The sequence below is a fragment of the Mchenga conophoros genome, linkage group LG8, assembly GCF_057382185.1.
Source record: "Mchenga conophoros isolate Kocher_MC1m ecotype Shallow Benthic linkage group LG8, M_conophoros_male_GT1.1, whole genome shotgun sequence".
NCBI lineage: Eukaryota > Metazoa > Chordata > Actinopteri > Cichliformes > Cichlidae > Mchenga > Mchenga conophoros.
This window is the reverse complement of record NC_140533.1, coordinates 26,465,461-26,483,780: the sequence shown is the minus strand read 5'-3', so window position 1 is coordinate 26,483,780 and position 18,320 is coordinate 26,465,461. Positions and strand designations below refer to the sequence as shown.

Genomic DNA, 18,320 nt, shown 5'->3' with positions numbered 1-18,320 from the left:
TTTGGGTGTTAGGGCTGTAGAAGCTTCTTCGGGCTGGTTATAAGAACTGAGTGGATATTTTTTAGAAACTCCCTGCAGATGGTACGGACACAACATCCATTTAGTAACAACTTGTTAGCGTGTATAACTGTAGACCTACCATCAGAACCCATTTAATAATAACTCATTAACATTTATATCTCCAGACCTGATTCATCAAATCCTTTATTATTTGCACATTTCCATCTATAGTTTTTGGCAGTTAAACACATTTATTAATGAGTAAAGAAACCCTTATAACTCCAGGTGCTGTAGTCAATACTCCTTATTAACTTATATAATCACAAATACATTTAAAAATTACTTTTTTTTAGTGATTTACCTCCTTTTTTAATGACTTATTACTTAGTACTGTTACTTTGAAACATCAATAAGTGCAGATTTGGTCACTTGGTGATCTGAGCAGGTTATCAAAACACCATAACAATGACTTATTCACATCCATGACTGCATGTGTTTGCTTTCAATGAATCTTAATAACCTTTTTATGTTTATAACTGGATACCTGATGTAATAAACCCCTAAGTGTTTGCATATTTCCATTTATAATCACATTCTTTGTGGTTTAACACCTTTATTAATGACACATAAACACTTATAACTGCAGGTATTGTGGTTAATGCTCCTTACTAATGACATTGTTGTTACTTTACTCCTTTAAAAAACGTATTAAGGTGTATACCTGCAGATTTTTTAACTAAAAGTATTTTAATAATGTAGTAACATAAAGTGTTGTTATGTCCAACCTTCTTCTAACGATAGCGTTCATCATTTAAAAGCTCAAACTTCTGTCTAATTTATATATATCCTCAGAACGGGTTATTATGAGCCCATATTAATGACTTATTAACTTTTGTATCTGTTTTTAATGACTCGTTGAGTGTGTAACGTGTTGTATCATACCACTTGTCTCAATATTCTTATTATTGCAATTTTTATTATTTTTAAAAAATTGAAAACATCTTATTCATGTCTTAATAACAGCTGCTGGTTTTGCATTCAGCAAATTCTAATAACCTTTTTTAAAACTGGAAAGCTGAGACATTAAACCCCTTATTAATTTCTCATTTGCATTTATAATTCAATTCTTGGAAATTAACCTACCCCATCAACGAGATATAAACAGTTACAACTTCAGATTTTCATACAGTAATAACTTATTGGCATTAATAGCAATAAACTTTATTTTCAAACTTTATATTAAAACTAATCTCATCTATAAATGAATTTATAAGTTCTGAACTAAAGACTTGTTTTTGTGCATAAATTCCAGCAACATGCGTTGACCTTTATAAATCTACAAACATGTTGATGTTGTTGTTGTTGTTGTTGTTTTTAAAAATAAATAAATAATAATAATGACATATCTGGCTGTCAGCTGAATGACTTGTTGATAATTAAATCTTTATCAGTAAGTCAGTAACATTAATAATCGCAGACTGCATGTATTACATTTCCTGTAATTGAAGACTTTGTGGTTTAAACACTTCCAGTATTACATATAACTAAATATTTTATAAATGAAGCCTTTTATCAATAGCTTGTTAACCAAATTTTCATCTTTATCTAATTAACCTGCAATTAATTGTACAGTAGTTTTTTTTATTGCAACCTTTTATTAATAAGTTACTAGTATTAAAAACTGCAGACTGCATGTATTAATCCTCTTTATTTGTGACTTATTAACATTTAACATGCTGCTCCATGTCTGAAACATTTGATAAATTACTTGTTAATGACTTATTAAAATCTATGAAGTATTTAATGTGGCTTTAATAGCCTGTTACATACATGACATACATAGATTTCCAGCATGCGATAGGGATAAACATCATAGACCCAGGGGTTTTTTCACAATCTGGCTTTTTTTTTTCTTATTGATGACTTAAACAGGTCAATAATATTTATTAATCACTAATGAAGCCTTTAGTATAACTTATGAAGGGTTTTTTTAAATTAAAAATTGCTGAATGTCCAGAAATATCCAGTGTCACGGTTCACAAAGTGAAAAGATCATGTTTAGATCTGATTTTTAAATTAGCTGACTTCATTCTTCCAGGCTTTTGTCCAAACGCCCGCAGAGACGGAGGATCTGTCACCTATATCCACCCTGTAGATCCGAATTTGTGTAAATACAGCAGCAGCCACAAATTCGCATCTTGGGGAGTATGTAGATGATGACACATCACCTAGAAGGGAAGAAAAACATTCGTCTAGAAGACAAGAAAATTCCTTTCTGTTTGTGTATCAGTGCAACATGAGCGCTACATTTGATATTTCGTGCTGGTGTGTGTGATTTTTTTTTTCTTTAGAGCTGCAGGCCTTCTGCTCAGTTTGGCTGGCTGTTTTCTCTCCTCTTTCCTCCCTTTTAGCGCCTCATTGTTGGGGAGGGTGGAGGGTAAAGAATATGACATCTGGGAAAGTTGCCGGACGAGCCTTGAATGTGGGCATTGTTCCGCACATCATTTGTCACGTCTCCTTTTCACTGCCACTGTCCGTATAGTCAAGGAGGAGTTGTAGTTTGCAGCCAGGGGGAAATGTGAGGAGGAGGACCTCAAACAAACATTTCCAACGGACCTGACTGGATGGAGAAGCCGGCCTGGTGAGGAAAAGCATGAGGCACCGGAGAAGGAAAAAAGTAAGTTCACCAAAGTTGGATTTTACGCACTCGCAGTGTGAGTTTGATTAAAGTTTTCGGGAGTAACGCGGTTATATTTAGCATTTCTAAGCAGCAAAGGCAACAAATGAATCAAAGGCGAAGACAGGAGGAGCTTTATTAATGCACATTATTTTTAAAAATCCTCCCGTAAAGACACATTATATATTGCGTAACATCTGTTCAGCCTGCGCTGTGCAGCTGTTGACAATTACCCAAACAAACACTTATACATATATATCTGCTGTTTGTTTACTGCTTATAGATGCCAAACAACATTTTTAAATCACGGTTATTTATGAGTATTTGTTTGGTTATCGACTCGCTCGTGTTGCCTGCGTGGGGAATCAAGCCTCTGCCACCGCCGATTCAAGAGAATTAATTCGGGGCAATAAATCCCCTCCTCTGCGCACACGTGGTTCCTGCAGCTAATTGACAGGAGCGGTTGCAGTGCGCTGCATTTGTCAGCAGGCCTGCAGACTGAGTGGAGGGCGGCTGGAGGTGGTGGGGGTATGTGGAGGGTGTGTGTTTGTGTGTGTCCATCAAACACCAGACAGAAGAAGAAGAAGAGAGAGAAGACGATGAGGAAGATCGCGAGTGATGGGCGTAAAGTGCAGCTCGGGGATGTTGTCATACATGAGTGATAACGACATTCCACGAGGATCAAACCTATTTGTATTTATATTTATTGTGCATGCGTTATTCAGTGGAAACTGACTTATCAGGTCAGTCCATCTGCACCTCCACCCCCATCACACACACACACACACACACACACACACACACACACACACACACACACACACACACACACACACACACACACACACCCTCCACGTCTCATATATCAGAGGGCAGTTTTTGTCTAAACAGCGCACTTATTGCTGATTTTTCTTTGTGTGTTTATGGCGCTTTTTATAGGCTCTCAGGAGGATTTATGTTTATATGTGCACCTGTGTGCACCTGCAGTGCTTTACTCAAGTATTTCTGTCTACTTTCACTACATTTCAAAGGCAAATATTTGCTATTGTTTCTCTGATAACTTTGCAGAATAACAATAATTGTGTTAATGCATCCTATTAACAGAATAAAAAACTTTTTTATTGTGCTATAACCATATGTGTAACATTAAACTAATGCTTGCACGTTAATGCACCATCAGTTATAATCCGGTATTTTTTCTTCCTATGCCATCAGAATGATTTTTGTCTTTGAAATTCTGTTTGATAATGAGACGATAGTTCTAACAGACATAATCTTTTCTTTCTCAAAGGCACACATTAGGGTTAGACCTTACTTTGGGCACCTTTGAGGGTAATACTTTGCACTTTAGCACAAAGGGGTTAAGCAGGGTAGCTGCATGCTAGTTGTTAAGCAGTTATGGCTGAGGACTAAATCTCAGAAATTCAGTGCCACACAAATTGCAGCTTCGACTGATGGGAATGTCTTAGCACAAAGGCAGCTTGTAGTTGAACCTTCCAGGGCTATAAGCTACATCTGGTCGGATCCATCAGCATACATGGAGAGCTGTACAGCTGTTCAAGCAGACGGCACTCGGCAGACTTTCAGCGCTGACCAAAGCCACAAAAAAAAAAAACAAAAGAAAAAACCTACATGTGGGGCACAGAGAATGTTTTGCAAGACTGAAATTTTGATAACTAACTTATTATCAAAATTTCAGCCGGGATAGGCTCAAGACCCTGAATTGGAGAAGCAGGCGAAAATTCAACTTAAACAAAATAAACCAAAACTAATCAGGTTAAAGATATGGAGCTGATAGTGTGAAGGGCAAGTGTGATATTTCATTCAAGTGCATTTAATCATCTGTGACTCTCAGCATGCATGGATCAACACATTTCCTGGTAAACTAGAGCCAATCAAAATGTGGAAAATGGTGGTGGTGGTGGTGAGGGGGGTGGTGGTGGGTCATCTCTTCTGCAGGTCTGCATGTTTTTTAACATTTTGGAGCAAACACGACACGTCACGCTTTTTTCTCCGTCTGCTAAATTCCACTTTTAACGTTTATTTTAATTCAGTCTTTGTTTAATCAGTAAAATGCGACTCGTGGAGCATAAATCTGGTTTCTCAGAGCGCTCTGGCCAAATATAGGAAGCCGTTTAATCAACGGTGATTGCACAAAATAACTGCACCAGTGTGCGTGAGGTAAATCAGACCTTTTGGACAGAAGGCCCACGGCTGCCATGAGACATTTTTGTGGCACGCATCAAAGATCAAAGATCATTTGCATTAATTAACGCCACTGAGTTAAATATTACCCTCAAGAGCCAATCAAAGAGATCGAGCAAAACGTGAAGACGAGAAATCAAAGCACCGCCAATCGATCCGCTGCAGCGGTCACCAAAAACCAAAGCCAGCACAAGCCAGGCCTCGTTACACGATTTTCTTTTCTTTTTCTAATGGATGCTGCTGTGCTGACCGCGGTCTGTCTCCACTTTGGTGCTTTGAAATGAACCTCTCTGATCTCTCTTTTAAATTAAGGAAGAAAGGATCCATTACGCAAAGAATGCATTTGGTATAAAGACTAAACACTGATAGCTTTCTTTGGCTGAGTAATTTACGGCATCTCTGGCATCGGTCCTGAACTGGATGTCTGAATTTATTGTTACAGCAGCTGGACGACTTCCCAGGATTGTTTAAACAAGACGTGGCTGCCTGTGTGTTCATAGAAGTGTGATTTCTCTGCGCCCCGAAAGCTTCGCGGTGGAATTAAAAACTGGTAGCCTTTGGGTGTTTTTAATGCATGACAGCAGTGGTGGTGGAAGAGGTGGGAAGCATCTCCTTAACAGGCCATTTTCTTTATCTAAATCTACTTCAAATCGACTTCAGTGCCAAAAATATTTCAGCTCCCCCTGCCCTCTGCTGAGCCAACTTAATGTTTCTGGGTTTTCATTCTGCTCTAATTGCCGCAGAAACGTAGAGGAAGTCAATTTGCCATATAGAAAGACGTAAAAATCCCCTTTCTTATCTTTATCGCAGGCCTATTACCATACATGAAACTGAGCCTGCACGATCAGCAGAAAGGCTTCCTTTTTACGCGCACACACAGACACACACACATCCACACACACACACACACACGCCGATCCTGTGTGCAGAAATGCAACGCAGGGCGGTCTGCAGCTGCAGAAACACTGTCCACTCCTTCACCACTCAAAGCCACGTCGCGTGCACCTTAACGCACGAGAGCCGCGTGCTTCTGCTGGGATTATTCACTAATCCGGGAGGTTTTCCAAAGGTGAGAGGAGCCGGTGTGTTTTGTTTGCGTGCAGGATTGTTTCAGCAGCGGAATGAATGTAGGTTGTGAAGGTAAGGCAGCCGAGCTGTTGTGCCGCGGACTGGGTTATGTGTCTTTATGATTTACGAGCCCGACTCCAGCCGCGGTTCAACCAGAGTTCATAAAGCTGCATGCCTCCAGTCTTATTCTCCCTCTCTCCCTTGCTCACTCCCTCTCCTCGTCCTTAAAACTGCGCCTTTAATAATTTCATTCTCTTTAATTTTGGAAGAAAAGTGAATTAAATTTAATTGCCCGAGAAGATGCGCACAAAACAGCCGCGGCGCACAAAGCACTTTTCTTTTATTTTGCGTTTAATTGATGGATTTTTCTTAGCAAACTGTGATGTAACGTTTAATTTTTTCCCCCTTAAAAAATGCCCAACGCAGGGCTATCCATTAACTGAACAAAGGCTGCTATTTATTAGCAGTCATACAGGCCTAATTTAATTTCCCGCAGCACCACTGAAAGCATGAATAAAAACACTGTTATTTGCTATATTTGTATTTAATGTATGGTTTTATATTTTAGCTATTTATATCTGTCAATTAGTATTATTTTTTTTCTCTTGCCCTGAATCTGAATCAAACAAAAGACTGCCTCCAATAAAGCTGCCCCTTTAATACTCTGCAATCCTTATATATTGCTTATGCTACTTACATAATTAAATGACAATAAAAGGAATTTGTAGGCCACTGAGGTCCATATTAATTGCAAAGGGTGAACAAGAGGATAATAATTGAATTTCTGCAGAGATTTTACAGGATTATCCTCCTCTTGGTGTGTTTTTTTTCTTTCTTTCTCCAGCACACTCTTCATTCTGCGTCGCCTCTCTGGCTTGGAGAGGCTTGCTATTCATGTCAGCATACTATTGAGTTGATAAGATGGATCATTTAGTCTCCTCCCTGATTCTGTCTCCGTCTTTTTTCTTTTTTTGCTGGATCGTCTCAGGCCAAGAAGCCCTCTGTGGAAACCTGCCATGTGACATTTGGCTGCCAGCGCTTCGCCACAAGGTCAAAAAGGGAGGGGAGGAGAGGAGGGGGAGGAGGAGACCCTGTGCACGTTTAATGGAAATGCAGAAAACCAGCAGCGCTTCACACAGCATCCACCATCATCACCATCACCACCGTGACCTCTTCAGCGAGTCTCCGGATGGTGTGAGCGGCTTTGAGTGTGCTCCTCAGCAGCAAGTGGAGGCGTCTGAGCATGGCACGTTTCCCCGGAGGTCAAAGCAGCAAAACCCAAAGTTTGCAATGAGCAGAAAGATTTTCCCCTGGATGAAAGAGTCCAGACACTCAAATCAGAAACCCGGGAGGAGAGTCGCAGGTCTGTATGACATAAACCAGCAGCAGCAGAGGATTTTAAATGAAGCCGTTTCCAATCATTTTCCCTTCAACGTAGCTCCTAATGTAGCGTATATTCCCTGCAGTTCAGCATTAAAGCTGCAATCAGGCATGCGAGGGGAAGGCCCTGGCTCAGGATTTAGGATGACATTTGTTTTAAGAATAAAACAGACCAAGCAATATAATTTAATTTCACATGTCATGTTTATTACATAGAAAAAATATTCAGATTTAATCGATTTTGGGGGGACAGACGAAGCCGAGAGTAACAGGACACAGACAGAATGACTCATCAGCGCAGAAATGCTGCTTATTAAAACAGGAAACACACAGATATAGATGGCCCTCCTTCATTTAAACTCACGTTTTTATTCTTTGCAATTATCTTCCACTTTAAATACAGTTTCTCTGAACCTAAATCAGAGACTTTCATGATTTATGACAGAAAAAATATTTAAATAAAAGGCATAAGACAGTCAAATGTCCAGTATCAACTGACTTACCGAATTTCCCAGAGGAACCCACCCGAGGGATTAATAAAGTTTTATCTTATCTTATCTTATCTTACTTATTTGACATCAGACACACATAAACCAAACGAGAACGAGCCTGGACAGCACTTCTTCTTGTATATAAAAATGTATTTTTATATTTGGGTTTCATTTAGTAAATCATTAAACGCATAGAAATTGCCCCTCCCCCGCCACACACACACAAAGAGTTAAAATCAACATCCTTGAAATGCGTAGACTTCTAACACAAACTCATCACCTGCATTTTAGCCTTGGAGCTTGCTGACTTTGCCCTTTAGCACATGCGTACTAACTTGCTCACAGAGCACCAGAGGCACCGCGAAGCTGTGGTAACGTTATGTGTCCTCTGCGCTGCTCCTTTATTCTGTTCTGCTGTTGATTTTATTTACTGATTAAACTTTAATTTGCTGTTTTTACTTTTGATCTTTTACTTTTTGCTTTTTTTTTATAATGGGGGGTGGGGGGGGGGTCATAGCAGGAAGAGCAGGAATGAGACATAAGACTAAAACTAAAAGATGTGCAAACTTAAAGAGTTATTGAAGGGGAAGCTTCTAATTTGATCACGTTCCCGTGCACATTATTGTCTCTACAGACTGCCCCGTGAACGAGAAGAGTCCAAGCAGCGCGACCCCGGCCTCCAAGCGAACGCGCACCGCGTACACGAGCGCGCAACTGGTGGAGCTGGAGAAGGAGTTCCACTTCAGCCGCTACCTCTGCAGGCCGAGGCGCGTGGAGATGGCCGGCCTGCTCAACCTTCACGAGAGGCAGATCAAGATCTGGTTCCAGAACCGGAGGATGAAGCAGAAAAAGGACCAGCGAGGTCAGGGCCTCCCTCCAGCCATCACCACCTCCTCTTGCTCGCCCTCGTCCTCCCCCTCCGCCCCGGAAAGCCCCACTCTGTCGAGCCTGGGTTATGTCCATCTGGGAGGGGATTACCAACCGGCCTCCCCTCCGCTCAGGCCCCAGCTGCAGCAGGAGCAGCAGCCTGCGTACCCGGCAAACTACTCTAAATATCCAGTTTCAGGCTTCACGCATGGCCCGCAGTTTGATGTGCAGTACAGCACCCACACAAGCTCACACACACCAAACCCCAACCTGCGAGGAAACGACCTGAGCGGCTCGTATTTCTCACAGAGCTGCAGTCCTCAGGAAAGAATCATGCAAGCTCCCAAACTGACCCACCTGTAGCGCACGGTGTGGATTTATAAAGAAGCGCAATACTGATATATTTCCATGCATGCGTTATTTATTTATTTATTTGACTAATTAATCAGAATATTAGTCTCAAATGTTGTTGTTTTTTATCTGTATTTATAAATCATTTGCTGTGTGTTTTAAGTGCAAAGTTTCGGTTATTTTCTTTTCGACTTTAACTTTCGTTTAATAATTAAGACCTTAAATTAAAAAGGTTCACTGCTGTAATTTACCCAACATAATAATAATAATAATAATAATAATAATAATAATAATAATTTATTCCACCAGATTTGATCTCCAAAATAAAAGAGCCAAGCGCAAATTTCTCTCTTTTAATTAGAGCTTAGTTAGCGCCTGAGGTTTATAACCTTACATTAACTCTTATAAGAGGAGAGTGGAGCTTGTAGGCTTTGGAGGATTTTACCCTGTAAGTGTGAACAACTTTTAAGCAGAAAAAGAAAGACGCGGTGGAGAAAAAAAAGACTGTATATGGTTCTTAAACGTGTCTTTGTTCTTTTATGGGGGAAATGGGCCAAACAAGCTGTCAATCTTTTAAAAGGAGCCATGATGGATCACTGGAGTCACTGCAATGCCTTTCCCCCCTTGCCTGATTCGGTGTCTGTCTGCAGGGTTCACTCAGTCCGAACGTGTTTTAATAATAAGCCAGTTATTTAAGCAGCTACAAAAAGTTTATTTTCAGTATAGAAATTAGCTTCATTCATGTCATTTAGAACAGAGAATTAAACAAAGTGCATGAAAAACAAATGATATCACAATTAAAACAGCTGCAGGCCATAAATTAATAGAAAAGGTTATTTTATATTATTTGTTCAAGAGTAAAATAACTCGAAAAAAGTAACTTTTTTGTTATTATCATTTTTATTATCATTTTTTTCTCATATTCATTTATCATTTTTTCTTCCTGTAACACTGTGGCCTGAAAATGTGTCCTCCTGTTTGCCTTCCTATCAGATGGATGAGCGAGTTTGATTGAAGCATTTGTCATGTAAATGCGAGGCCGTTTGATGGACGAGTCTGCAGACTTGACAGAGTGCTGTAGGTCCCTTGCCATTGGCGTTTGGCGGGTCACATGGTGTGTCAGGAAGGTGATATGAGGGTGGAAGGCAGTTTTACAGCTTTGACATACTACCTAGAAGGTTAGGGCAAAGGGAGCACCGATTAATGACTGCACGGTCTTGATCAGTTCTGAACAAACGGCAGGCCCAGGTTCAGGATGAACTCATACTTAGATTACCCCGTATGCAACCGGGGAGCAAATATTTTCAGCGCAAAGGCCGGATACCACAACTTAAACCATGGATATACATCCTCCAACTCTTGCGCAACAAGTGATAGTTACGCACCGGACGGACGTGTAATGGTCGCAACTTCGGCGCCCCACCAGACTCCGAGCCTCCCTCTGCACCACCAGAACCACGTAGGCTTGGACATGCCGTTCGCGGGACCGGGCAACTCCGTGTATGGCTCACCTCTGGAGTACGGACATCACCAGTACGGCCTCGCCCCCGAGCAGGACCGGAGCTTTATCCATGCACAAGTCTCACCCCTCGCCACAAACATGGCTCCCTATACCGGGGACAGTTGTGGGCCTGGGGTTGCACCGGGAGGCCAGTATCTGCATTTTGGCAGCGGGGATCAGAGGCAGCAAGAATATTCAGAAAGTGTTTACGCAAGGTTACCGCCTCCATGTAAGGAAAGGGATTTGGAGCATGTAGAGGAAACTTCGAAAACTTTCGACTGGATGAAAGTGAAGAGGAATCCTCCCAAAACAGGTCTGTTATGAGGAAATCAGAGCTAAGAAATGCAGTTTAGAAACCAAACGGGATCTGTTCCCCGTGCGTAAAACCCCCATCCAGCTGATATAATTAGACCAAATTGTTTTAGATTGTCCTCAAATGATTTGGCAGCTAATATTTCACGCATTTCTTCTGTTCACGCTGACATTTTCATCGTCATTAAAGCCCACTCTTTAGCCCCACGACTTTCATTTTCCTCTATCATCCCATTCATCCATTTCTCTCCACAGCAGTCGTGTCGGAGTTCGGTGTTCCCGGCCAGCACAACGTGATCCGCACTAACTTCACCACCAAGCAGCTGACCGAGCTGGAGAAGGAATTCCACTTCAACAAATACCTATCGCGGGCAAGGCGGGTGGAGGTGGCGGCCAGCCTGGAGCTCAATGAGACGCAGGTGAAAATCTGGTTTCAGAACCGGAGGATGAAGCAGAAGAAACGGGAGAAACTGGGCTGTGTTTTAGTCAACACCCCGGCACCAACGGAGAAACTTTCCACCTCTGAAGACTCCCCAAAGACACAAGAGAAAAACTAAACCGTGACTACAAATATAACTGGAGGCCCGAGCAGAGTTTTTCACATTTTCCCCAAAGTTGCACCATTCCAGAAAAAACTGAAAATTGCTTGTGGACTTGTGAACTATACAGGGTAGGCAGTGTCTGCTTGTAGTCATTTAATCTTTCTATTACACACCTCCATGCTGTTTTTTCTTTGTTTGTTGGCGCACTGATGTACTCAGTGTTACCGTTTGCACTATTTATTTACAGGGTATTTTCCAACAGTTGTTGAAACAATTTAGCTTAATAAAGTCTATAAAATGCAATAAGAGTTGTATTTGTTGCGTGTGTGAGTGTGCAATAAAATAAAAACAAAAAAAGAGTATCCAGATAATTCTGATTCAGTCCAATCAAACTTTAAATTCTGATAAAGAATTTGTTCTGTTTCACTGTGTAAAATAAAGTTATGTGTGGTTTTAAAAACTTATTCCCCCCCTGTATGTTTACCTCTATTATTAGTCCCCTTGCATAATGTGACAAGAGGAATCTTTCACAACACATGGGGTGGTTCTCAGTGACCTTTTCACCTCGAAATACCTCCAGGGGCTCTAAACATGACAACAAACTCCAGGGAGGCAGGTCTCAGGCTCGATTTGTTACCCAAATTCTGCCGGGACACAGGTTGTCACAGGTTGTCACTGAAGTCCATTTGTATCTTATAAAATTTAACAATCTTTCTTTTAAAATGATGAAATCAATTAACCTCTCAGCGCTTACTCTGGTTTCACCTTGAGTCAAAGGCTCGCCGGACCTGACCGCCTACTTTCTTGTGATGTTGAAGGGGCAGCAGTTTCAATATTTGCACTGGGTGTTAGGTTTGCACACAGTTTCTGCCCCAACAGCACTGGCCTGTTGCTGCCCCTTTCCCCAAAGCTAAGGTTCACACAGAGTTCAGGCACAAATGAATGCAGAGTCAATCTGTCAAGACACCAGAGAGGCTCAGAGAAGTGCGCTCTAAGTCTCTCAGATCTTTGCAGGTATTGCTTTTAATATTGAGACTAATAAGGTTGTAGGTCATTTAGGTTGTGCTCCAGATTGTGCAAACTTTAATCTCTCCGAGGCTGCTCAAAAACAAGTTTTAAGGAAATGGAAATCATTTGAAATATATCTGCATGAGTATGCAGTCCTCTGACAACTATATTAAAAATTGATACAGTCCTACGAATAGAAGTTACAGTTGAAATACCATACGGCCCATTACTGTAAATTAGAAAAGGAGCAGAGAGGTTTGGTGACATGCATTTCTTTACAAACCAACAGCCTGCTCTTCAGATGAGTCGCAAGGCCAAGGACTGGGAAGGCGATAATCTATAAGGTGAATAGTGACAGATTCAACAACAAAAAAGGGGGACGGTGTGGAAAACAAGTGTGGACTTCATTCCAGAGGTGCGATCTCTGCCATCTCTGTAGGTAATACCTCAGCGCTCCCAGTGGGCTCTCCATCTGGAGGTGTCAGAGTCGGTGCTGCAGCCAACACCACGGAGACAGATGTTCAGCTGGGGGAGAGGAGAAAGGAGGAGGATGTTTTTCACCTTCGGATCAGTTCAGCCCTCTTCGCCTTCGCCCGGGGAATGTAGGACAGCGAGAGGAGAGGAGCACAGAATGGTTAATGAACACAAAAGGAACACAAAGAAGAAACTGTTACAGGCGCAAATATAGTCGAAACTATTAATAGCTCCAGCAAAAACAGCCTCCTTTTCTTTCCTCAGATGTCTTTAGCCGGCACGTCCGCCCCCCTCCCTGCACTTTGCTTGAGGTCAACCCAGTGCTGTTTGTACCCCATGCTGCTTGCAGTTGTTGCAGGCTCTTTTACAAGTCTATTGCCAGGCTCACTTCCTTGGTTTTCTACCAGTTCCTCTGTCGCATGTCACTCTGCAGGGTCCCCGGGCTTCAAAGGAAAACTAGATACAGTATTCATGGCATAACCGGGGGTTGGTCATCCAAAAGATACCACAGAGGGAAGATATCAAACACAGCTTTGAGGGATAACACCATTTTATCTTGTACTGTAAGACACAGACATCAAAATAAATGGATGAAAGAAATTTGGTTCTGTTCAGTTTCTTGAAAACTTCTTAGAATATTTATCAAACCTAACAAATTACAGTTCAAACAAGGACTCATTTTCCATCTTTGTCCTGTTTTTTTTTTTTTAAATGCTATTGACCTTTATTAAGATCGAGACCATAAATTAATGTCTAACCAAAGAAATGGAAGAACTAAAAATAGGTGTATGGAATCAGAAACTTAAGGGGAAACAGCTCTGTGCACTGAATCTTCTTTTATTTATTATTTGAAATAAATATAAACATCTTCAGTTTTAACATTTCTTAACTTTCTCTGTCAGTCTGGCACTACAATGAATTTGTTCGGCTTTTGTGCTGCTGGCTGCACAAAATAAGACATTTGATGTCATCTCTGTGGGATATGTGAAATTAGAAAAAGCATTTTTCTCCATATAAAACGTCTGTTTGGTTTCCCATTGGCTCTGAGAGGGGTCTCTCCTCCTCCTTAGTTTATGAGGACTGTTTGGGGGCAGTTTCTCTCTTAAGCTCATCCATCCTTGAAACTTATTAATTTACCGATTCAAAAAAAAATCTACAGCTTAATAGATTGTTTGCATATGTAATTTTCACTTCATGATTGTATCAGTTAATGGTGTTGTCACAGTATCTTTAGCATCAATGCAATAAGACAGATTTGTTGCGTTTTGTATTTTCTGGCAAACAATTAAGAATGAAAGCATTACAGAGGTGGAACTATAACTGTAGAACGAGCAGATAAAAATAATAATTACACAGTTATTAGCAGTGTTATATGTGCATTATTAACACAGTGTTTCACCCCTAATATGAAGCACGACTCTTGGACGCTGAGGTGAAATGCTTTGATGACATCACTCCGTGTGCAGACATAACTGGGTTTAAATGTAACACGCATATTTTTATAATTAGCAATGATGAGAAAAACAGATTTTTAAACACTTCTTAAAAAGGTGTTTAAAGAAATTAAAACCAAACTTGCATATGCATTTTTTTTTATTGTTATCAAAATTCATTTGAGGTGTTTGGTCTGTGAAATTCAGTAGTTTTTTTCCCTTTTTAAAAAAATTATGTTGGTGTTTATACCCTCATTGCTGTAGGAGGGAAACAAAACTATGATAAACAATTACATTTGAAAGTCTTATAATCTGAGTAGATATGGGTTGGTACCAGTGTACTGCCGTACCCCTAATTCTTTTTATTTTCATGATTTCTTTCACAGTTTTTGAGGTTTGTGGAGAGGGGCTGCCTGGGTATGAGTGGCACGCTCTTTGTTTTGGCACTGAGGCTCTTTATAGCCAAGCCTGAGACATTCTTGACAACCATCCCCCATCCGAGTCAGGCTCGATTGGATCTGGAGGCGCTGGCCGACCTGAAGCTCCCGTCTCCCGGGTCCCACTGCGACTGCATCCTTTCCCCACTCCATCAGCATGGTAACTGAGAGAGACAAGTGACTTGGCCAGGGTTAACGTCTTAATACTCCCCGGGATTGCCTCCAGGATCCAAATGGCTACCCCTAATAGTTTTCCTCCTCTGTGTGCCTGTCAGACCGCCATGACTATATGCCGTAAGAAAAACAAGACTAGCTGAGAGGCAGCGTAACGAGGCAGCACGATGAAATAATGAGGGGTGGTGAGGAAGAAGAGAAAGCTTTGGTGTAAAGACGCAGGTACGAAGCGCTGCCTGATACTTTGCATGGAAAGCTTGCACACTTGAAATTAAACCAGCTCTTTTCCTTAAAGCCCAGGAGGGGGGAAACCAGAACTCAATCAGTGTCACGTCACATGGTTCAAAGCGGCCAATTCGATGCTGCCAGGAGGCTGAGAAATGCAAGGTGACAGTTCATTTTACCAGTGACAGTGTGTCGGTCTCGCTTGCTGGTTCCACAGTCAATTCCCAGCGAGCAGTGAAGGTTGAGTGTTGCTGTAGACAGACAGCAGCTTACCACCCTCCCCTCACACCACCACCTTCCTCCTCCTCTTCCTCCTCACCGCCGCTCTCTCATCGACCCTGCTCTGCTTTGTATTCCAATTAACTGGACAGAGGGAGAGGCGGCAGCGTTGCCGGATCACAAGCAAAGGCAGACACATTCTTCTGGCGTCCTTCCAGTCTCTCAATCCCACCACTATCAATAGTGCTGTGCTTCCCTTTTCCCCCCTTCACTTTCCCTCTCCTCTCGGCTTATGACAAGGGCCAGTTGTTCCAGAGGGGTAATTCATGGATTCTTCTTTAACAACTGCCTCTAGGGACAAAGTCCTGGTAATGAAAAATAGGTCCCTCGCTCACACATTCATACATCACATGTAATAGAGGTGTGCAATCACTCAGTCGAGTCAACGCACTGCTAGCTGTAACTGCTGTCCTTAACAGACACCTCAAATAATGCTGAATTAATATTTTGAAACGGCTCATATATCCTAACATAATACAATTTGAATGATTTTCTATTCAATGCTCTCAGGGCTAACATTGATTGGAGCACAAGCTGAGGTAACTCTCCGAGTCAGTCAATGTGAGGCTGACTGAAGGTTGTAGATTTAGCACAGCACATTTGCTCTCTTCTGTCTTTCGTGTCCTCAATCTATCATCACTTTTTTTTAACTTCGCCCCCCCCTGCACTGACATATGTTTGAGCAATGGGTGGGTTGGGAATTCAATGATTCGGAGGAAATCTGAAGAGTAAACTACATCTTTTTTTATCTCCTTGAGCAACACAAACATTTACAAGAGACCGTCAAGAATCAGGCCAAACACCTTTTTCTTTTTTTTAAATGAATGCATTTAAATTTGCGCACCATCTTGAGATATATTCTATTTTGAAAGGTGAAGGAGTGACTTTAAGCTATTTTTGTGGCCAATTTGTTTGAAGGTGAGTGTCGCTTTCTTTTTAAACTACTTCCTTTTCCTCTTCTAAACTAAAGACAAACAGAGCTCGACAGACAGGTGTGGGTGCCTCTTTATTTGCCCCTCTGGACTGCCTATCTGGAGAATGCAGTGTTGTGTGTTTGCAGGACAGGATACACACACACACACACACACACACACACACACACACACACTCAAACACATACCCTTCATGCCCTGAGGAGCCTCCTGACTCTCTCTCTTCTGGCTCTATCAGATCAGAGAGACCTGCTGTCCCTCCCCACACCGCAATGCAAATGAAAAGGAATGCGCTGATAAAAGGCCAGATCCCGGAGATGAGAGAGGGCAGAAGGAGGACAGAGGCAGCAAATGCTGAAGGGGGTGAGAGCCTCTTGGGGAGATGAGAGGCAGCAGAGGAGTCAGTGTTGGTAGTAGTGGGAGATCATAGTCTTGCTCCCCCTCGGCGGCGTTTGATACAGGGCTTTTGTCGCTCTTTCAGCGGTGCATTGTTGGGTGGTGTAATCCCCGTTGGATTACAAAGGGCTTCCCTTTTCATATGGGGCTGACCCAGCAGGCAGGTGGCTGGGGCTCTGTGGAGCTGTCAAGGGGAGGGAACCTCTTTTCCAGGGGAGGGGACCCCCAGTTCCTCTTACCTTCACAGGGGCTTTTTGCTGGAAGGCCAGTCAGGCACAGGTCAGTGTGGGGACAATCCTGACATGGGATTCAACTCGCCCTGACCCCACGGGTTCTTGTGGAGAAGTGACAAGGAAGGACTCCATCATGAGACAGAATTTAACATGAAAACATGTGAAAACACGTGAAAGTATTGTTTGGTGATCAAAAAAAAAAGATTTTTAAATAAAAACAGGATCGTCGCAGCTGCAACGATTAAGATTAGAGTCAACATGCTGCATTAAGAGTTAAAAAATGCAAGTTTAAGATCTGAAATAATAAAAATCTTGTCTATAGTTTAAAATATGGTATCAGCCATACATCACTTGATTGATACGTCGTGTTTTCTGTCAATGTGAGCTGTGTCTGATTGAGCTTTGCTTATTTGATGGCTTTCCTCTATTACTTTCAGTAATAGAGGATCAATAACACAATAGCAACAACCACCAATATTTCTATTTCTAATATAGCTACTACCACAGCCTCCTCTGCTCATTTCAGCTGAGCCCAGTCCAATCCAGGTCATCCTCTGCTGGCAAACGTAACCATTCATCCAGGCCCTGTCAAATAGTGAGGGGCCAATTTAGTGAAGCTGCATTCATTTATTGTCATAAATATACTAATTAGTTTTTCAGCCAAAACCAAAGACCCATGAAAGTGTCATATTTAAGCAGTGAAACTGAGAATTTATGATACCCACTTTGCCAAGATGTGCTATTTATGCAGAAGGTAATGTTTAACCAGTTAAATTCAGATTCAGTAACAAAGCTATATGTTAACTGCATCCCTGTTGATATTTATATTCTCATCTTAAAAAAAAAAAGAAAAAAGAAAGACAGATTCAGAACACAATATCTACTAGAGGGAAAGCATTAGACATCCCCATTAGGTTATTACTTCCTAAAAAAATCTCTCCTGCTACAAATTAAATTTACCATTTTAAAGATTGAAAGACTGGGCGTACTTGAACTCAGCATTTGCACAAAAACAAAAAGCGGTCAGTAAAATAAAACTTTAAAAAATTATCTTTCTGTGAAAGGTCGAGGAATTGTAGCTCACCTTTATCAGAATATGGTTCTGAAACGCTTTTATAACCACATTGGTAGTTCAGGATGAGGTTCAGGTTCAGTAGCAAAAACGGAAAACATACGCACTTGAAAGCCGCACGCAGGGAGAAGACTTACATAAAGATCGCTATCTAAAATCACATTTAAAATAGCTTCCCACCTTTATTTCCACGTTAACTGGTAAGTATATAACCTTAACAGGAAAAATGATAGAAGATAAACATTGAAGGGCCATTTAGCTGA

General features: G+C 41.4%; 3 protein-coding genes across 9 annotated transcripts in view; all 3 read left to right on the top strand.

Annotated features, from left to right (window-relative positions):
• Positions 1-1,823: 1,823 nt before the first annotated feature.
• LOC146568901 (homeobox protein Hox-D3-like) lies at positions 1,824-9,262 on the top strand. 3 transcript variants are annotated; one of them, XM_085285285.1, is made up of 3 exons: positions 1,824-2,677; positions 6,939-7,313; positions 8,456-9,258. In XM_085285285.1, exons 2-3 carry the CDS (start codon positions 7,055-7,057, stop codon positions 9,049-9,051), a joined length of 855 nt encoding a protein of 284 aa, XP_085141411.1. In that variant the 5' UTR covers positions 1,824-2,677; positions 6,939-7,054; the 3' UTR covers positions 9,052-9,258. The 3 variants fall into 3 exon arrangements, with proteins under 3 accessions (XP_085141411.1, XP_085141412.1, XP_085141410.1); XM_085285286.1 differs by lacking the exon at positions 1,824-2,677 and adding an exon at positions 4,651-5,951 and having other exon boundaries at positions 8,456-9,262; XM_085285284.1 differs by lacking the exon at positions 1,824-2,677 and having other exon boundaries at positions 5,960-7,313; positions 8,456-9,261.
• Positions 9,263-9,321: 59 nt separating this feature from the next.
• On the top strand, positions 9,322-12,020 carry hoxb1b (homeobox B1b). Its single transcript, XM_085285289.1, has 2 exons — positions 9,322-10,853; positions 11,108-12,020. Exons 1-2 carry the CDS (start codon positions 10,295-10,297, stop codon positions 11,407-11,409), a joined length of 861 nt encoding a protein of 286 aa, XP_085141415.1. The 5' UTR covers positions 9,322-10,294; the 3' UTR covers positions 11,410-12,020.
• Positions 12,021-18,080: 6,060 nt separating this feature from the next.
• Positions 18,081-18,320, top strand: part of skap1 (src kinase associated phosphoprotein 1) — a 42,009-nt gene continuing 41,769 nt past the window's right edge. For 2 of the 5 annotated variants that reach the window (XM_085285270.1, XM_085285271.1), the window contains exon 1: positions 18,081-18,257. The gene's annotated coding sequence lies outside the window, so the exon portion shown is untranslated. The remainder of the gene's footprint in view (positions 18,258-18,320) is intronic. The other 3 variants (XM_085285269.1, XM_085285268.1, XM_085285273.1) reach the window with 2 other exon arrangements.

Excerpts from the sequence above, each read along its gene's own strand:
- hoxb1b (XM_085285289.1), top strand. The coding sequence starts at position 10,295 with ATGAACTCATACTTAGATTACCCCGTATGCAACCGGGGAGCAAATATT. Across the intron at positions 10,854-11,107 it reads GAGGAATCCTCCCAAAACAG|CAGTCGTGTCGGAGTTCGGT; the intron begins GTCTGTTATGAG and ends TTCTCTCCACAG.
- LOC146568901 (XM_085285284.1), top strand. The coding sequence starts at position 6,872 with ATGGATCATTTAGTCTCCTCCCTGATTCTGTCTCCGTCTTTTTTCTTT. Across the intron at positions 7,314-8,455 it reads ACCCGGGAGGAGAGTCGCAG|ACTGCCCCGTGAACGAGAAG; the intron begins GTCTGTATGACA and ends TTGTCTCTACAG.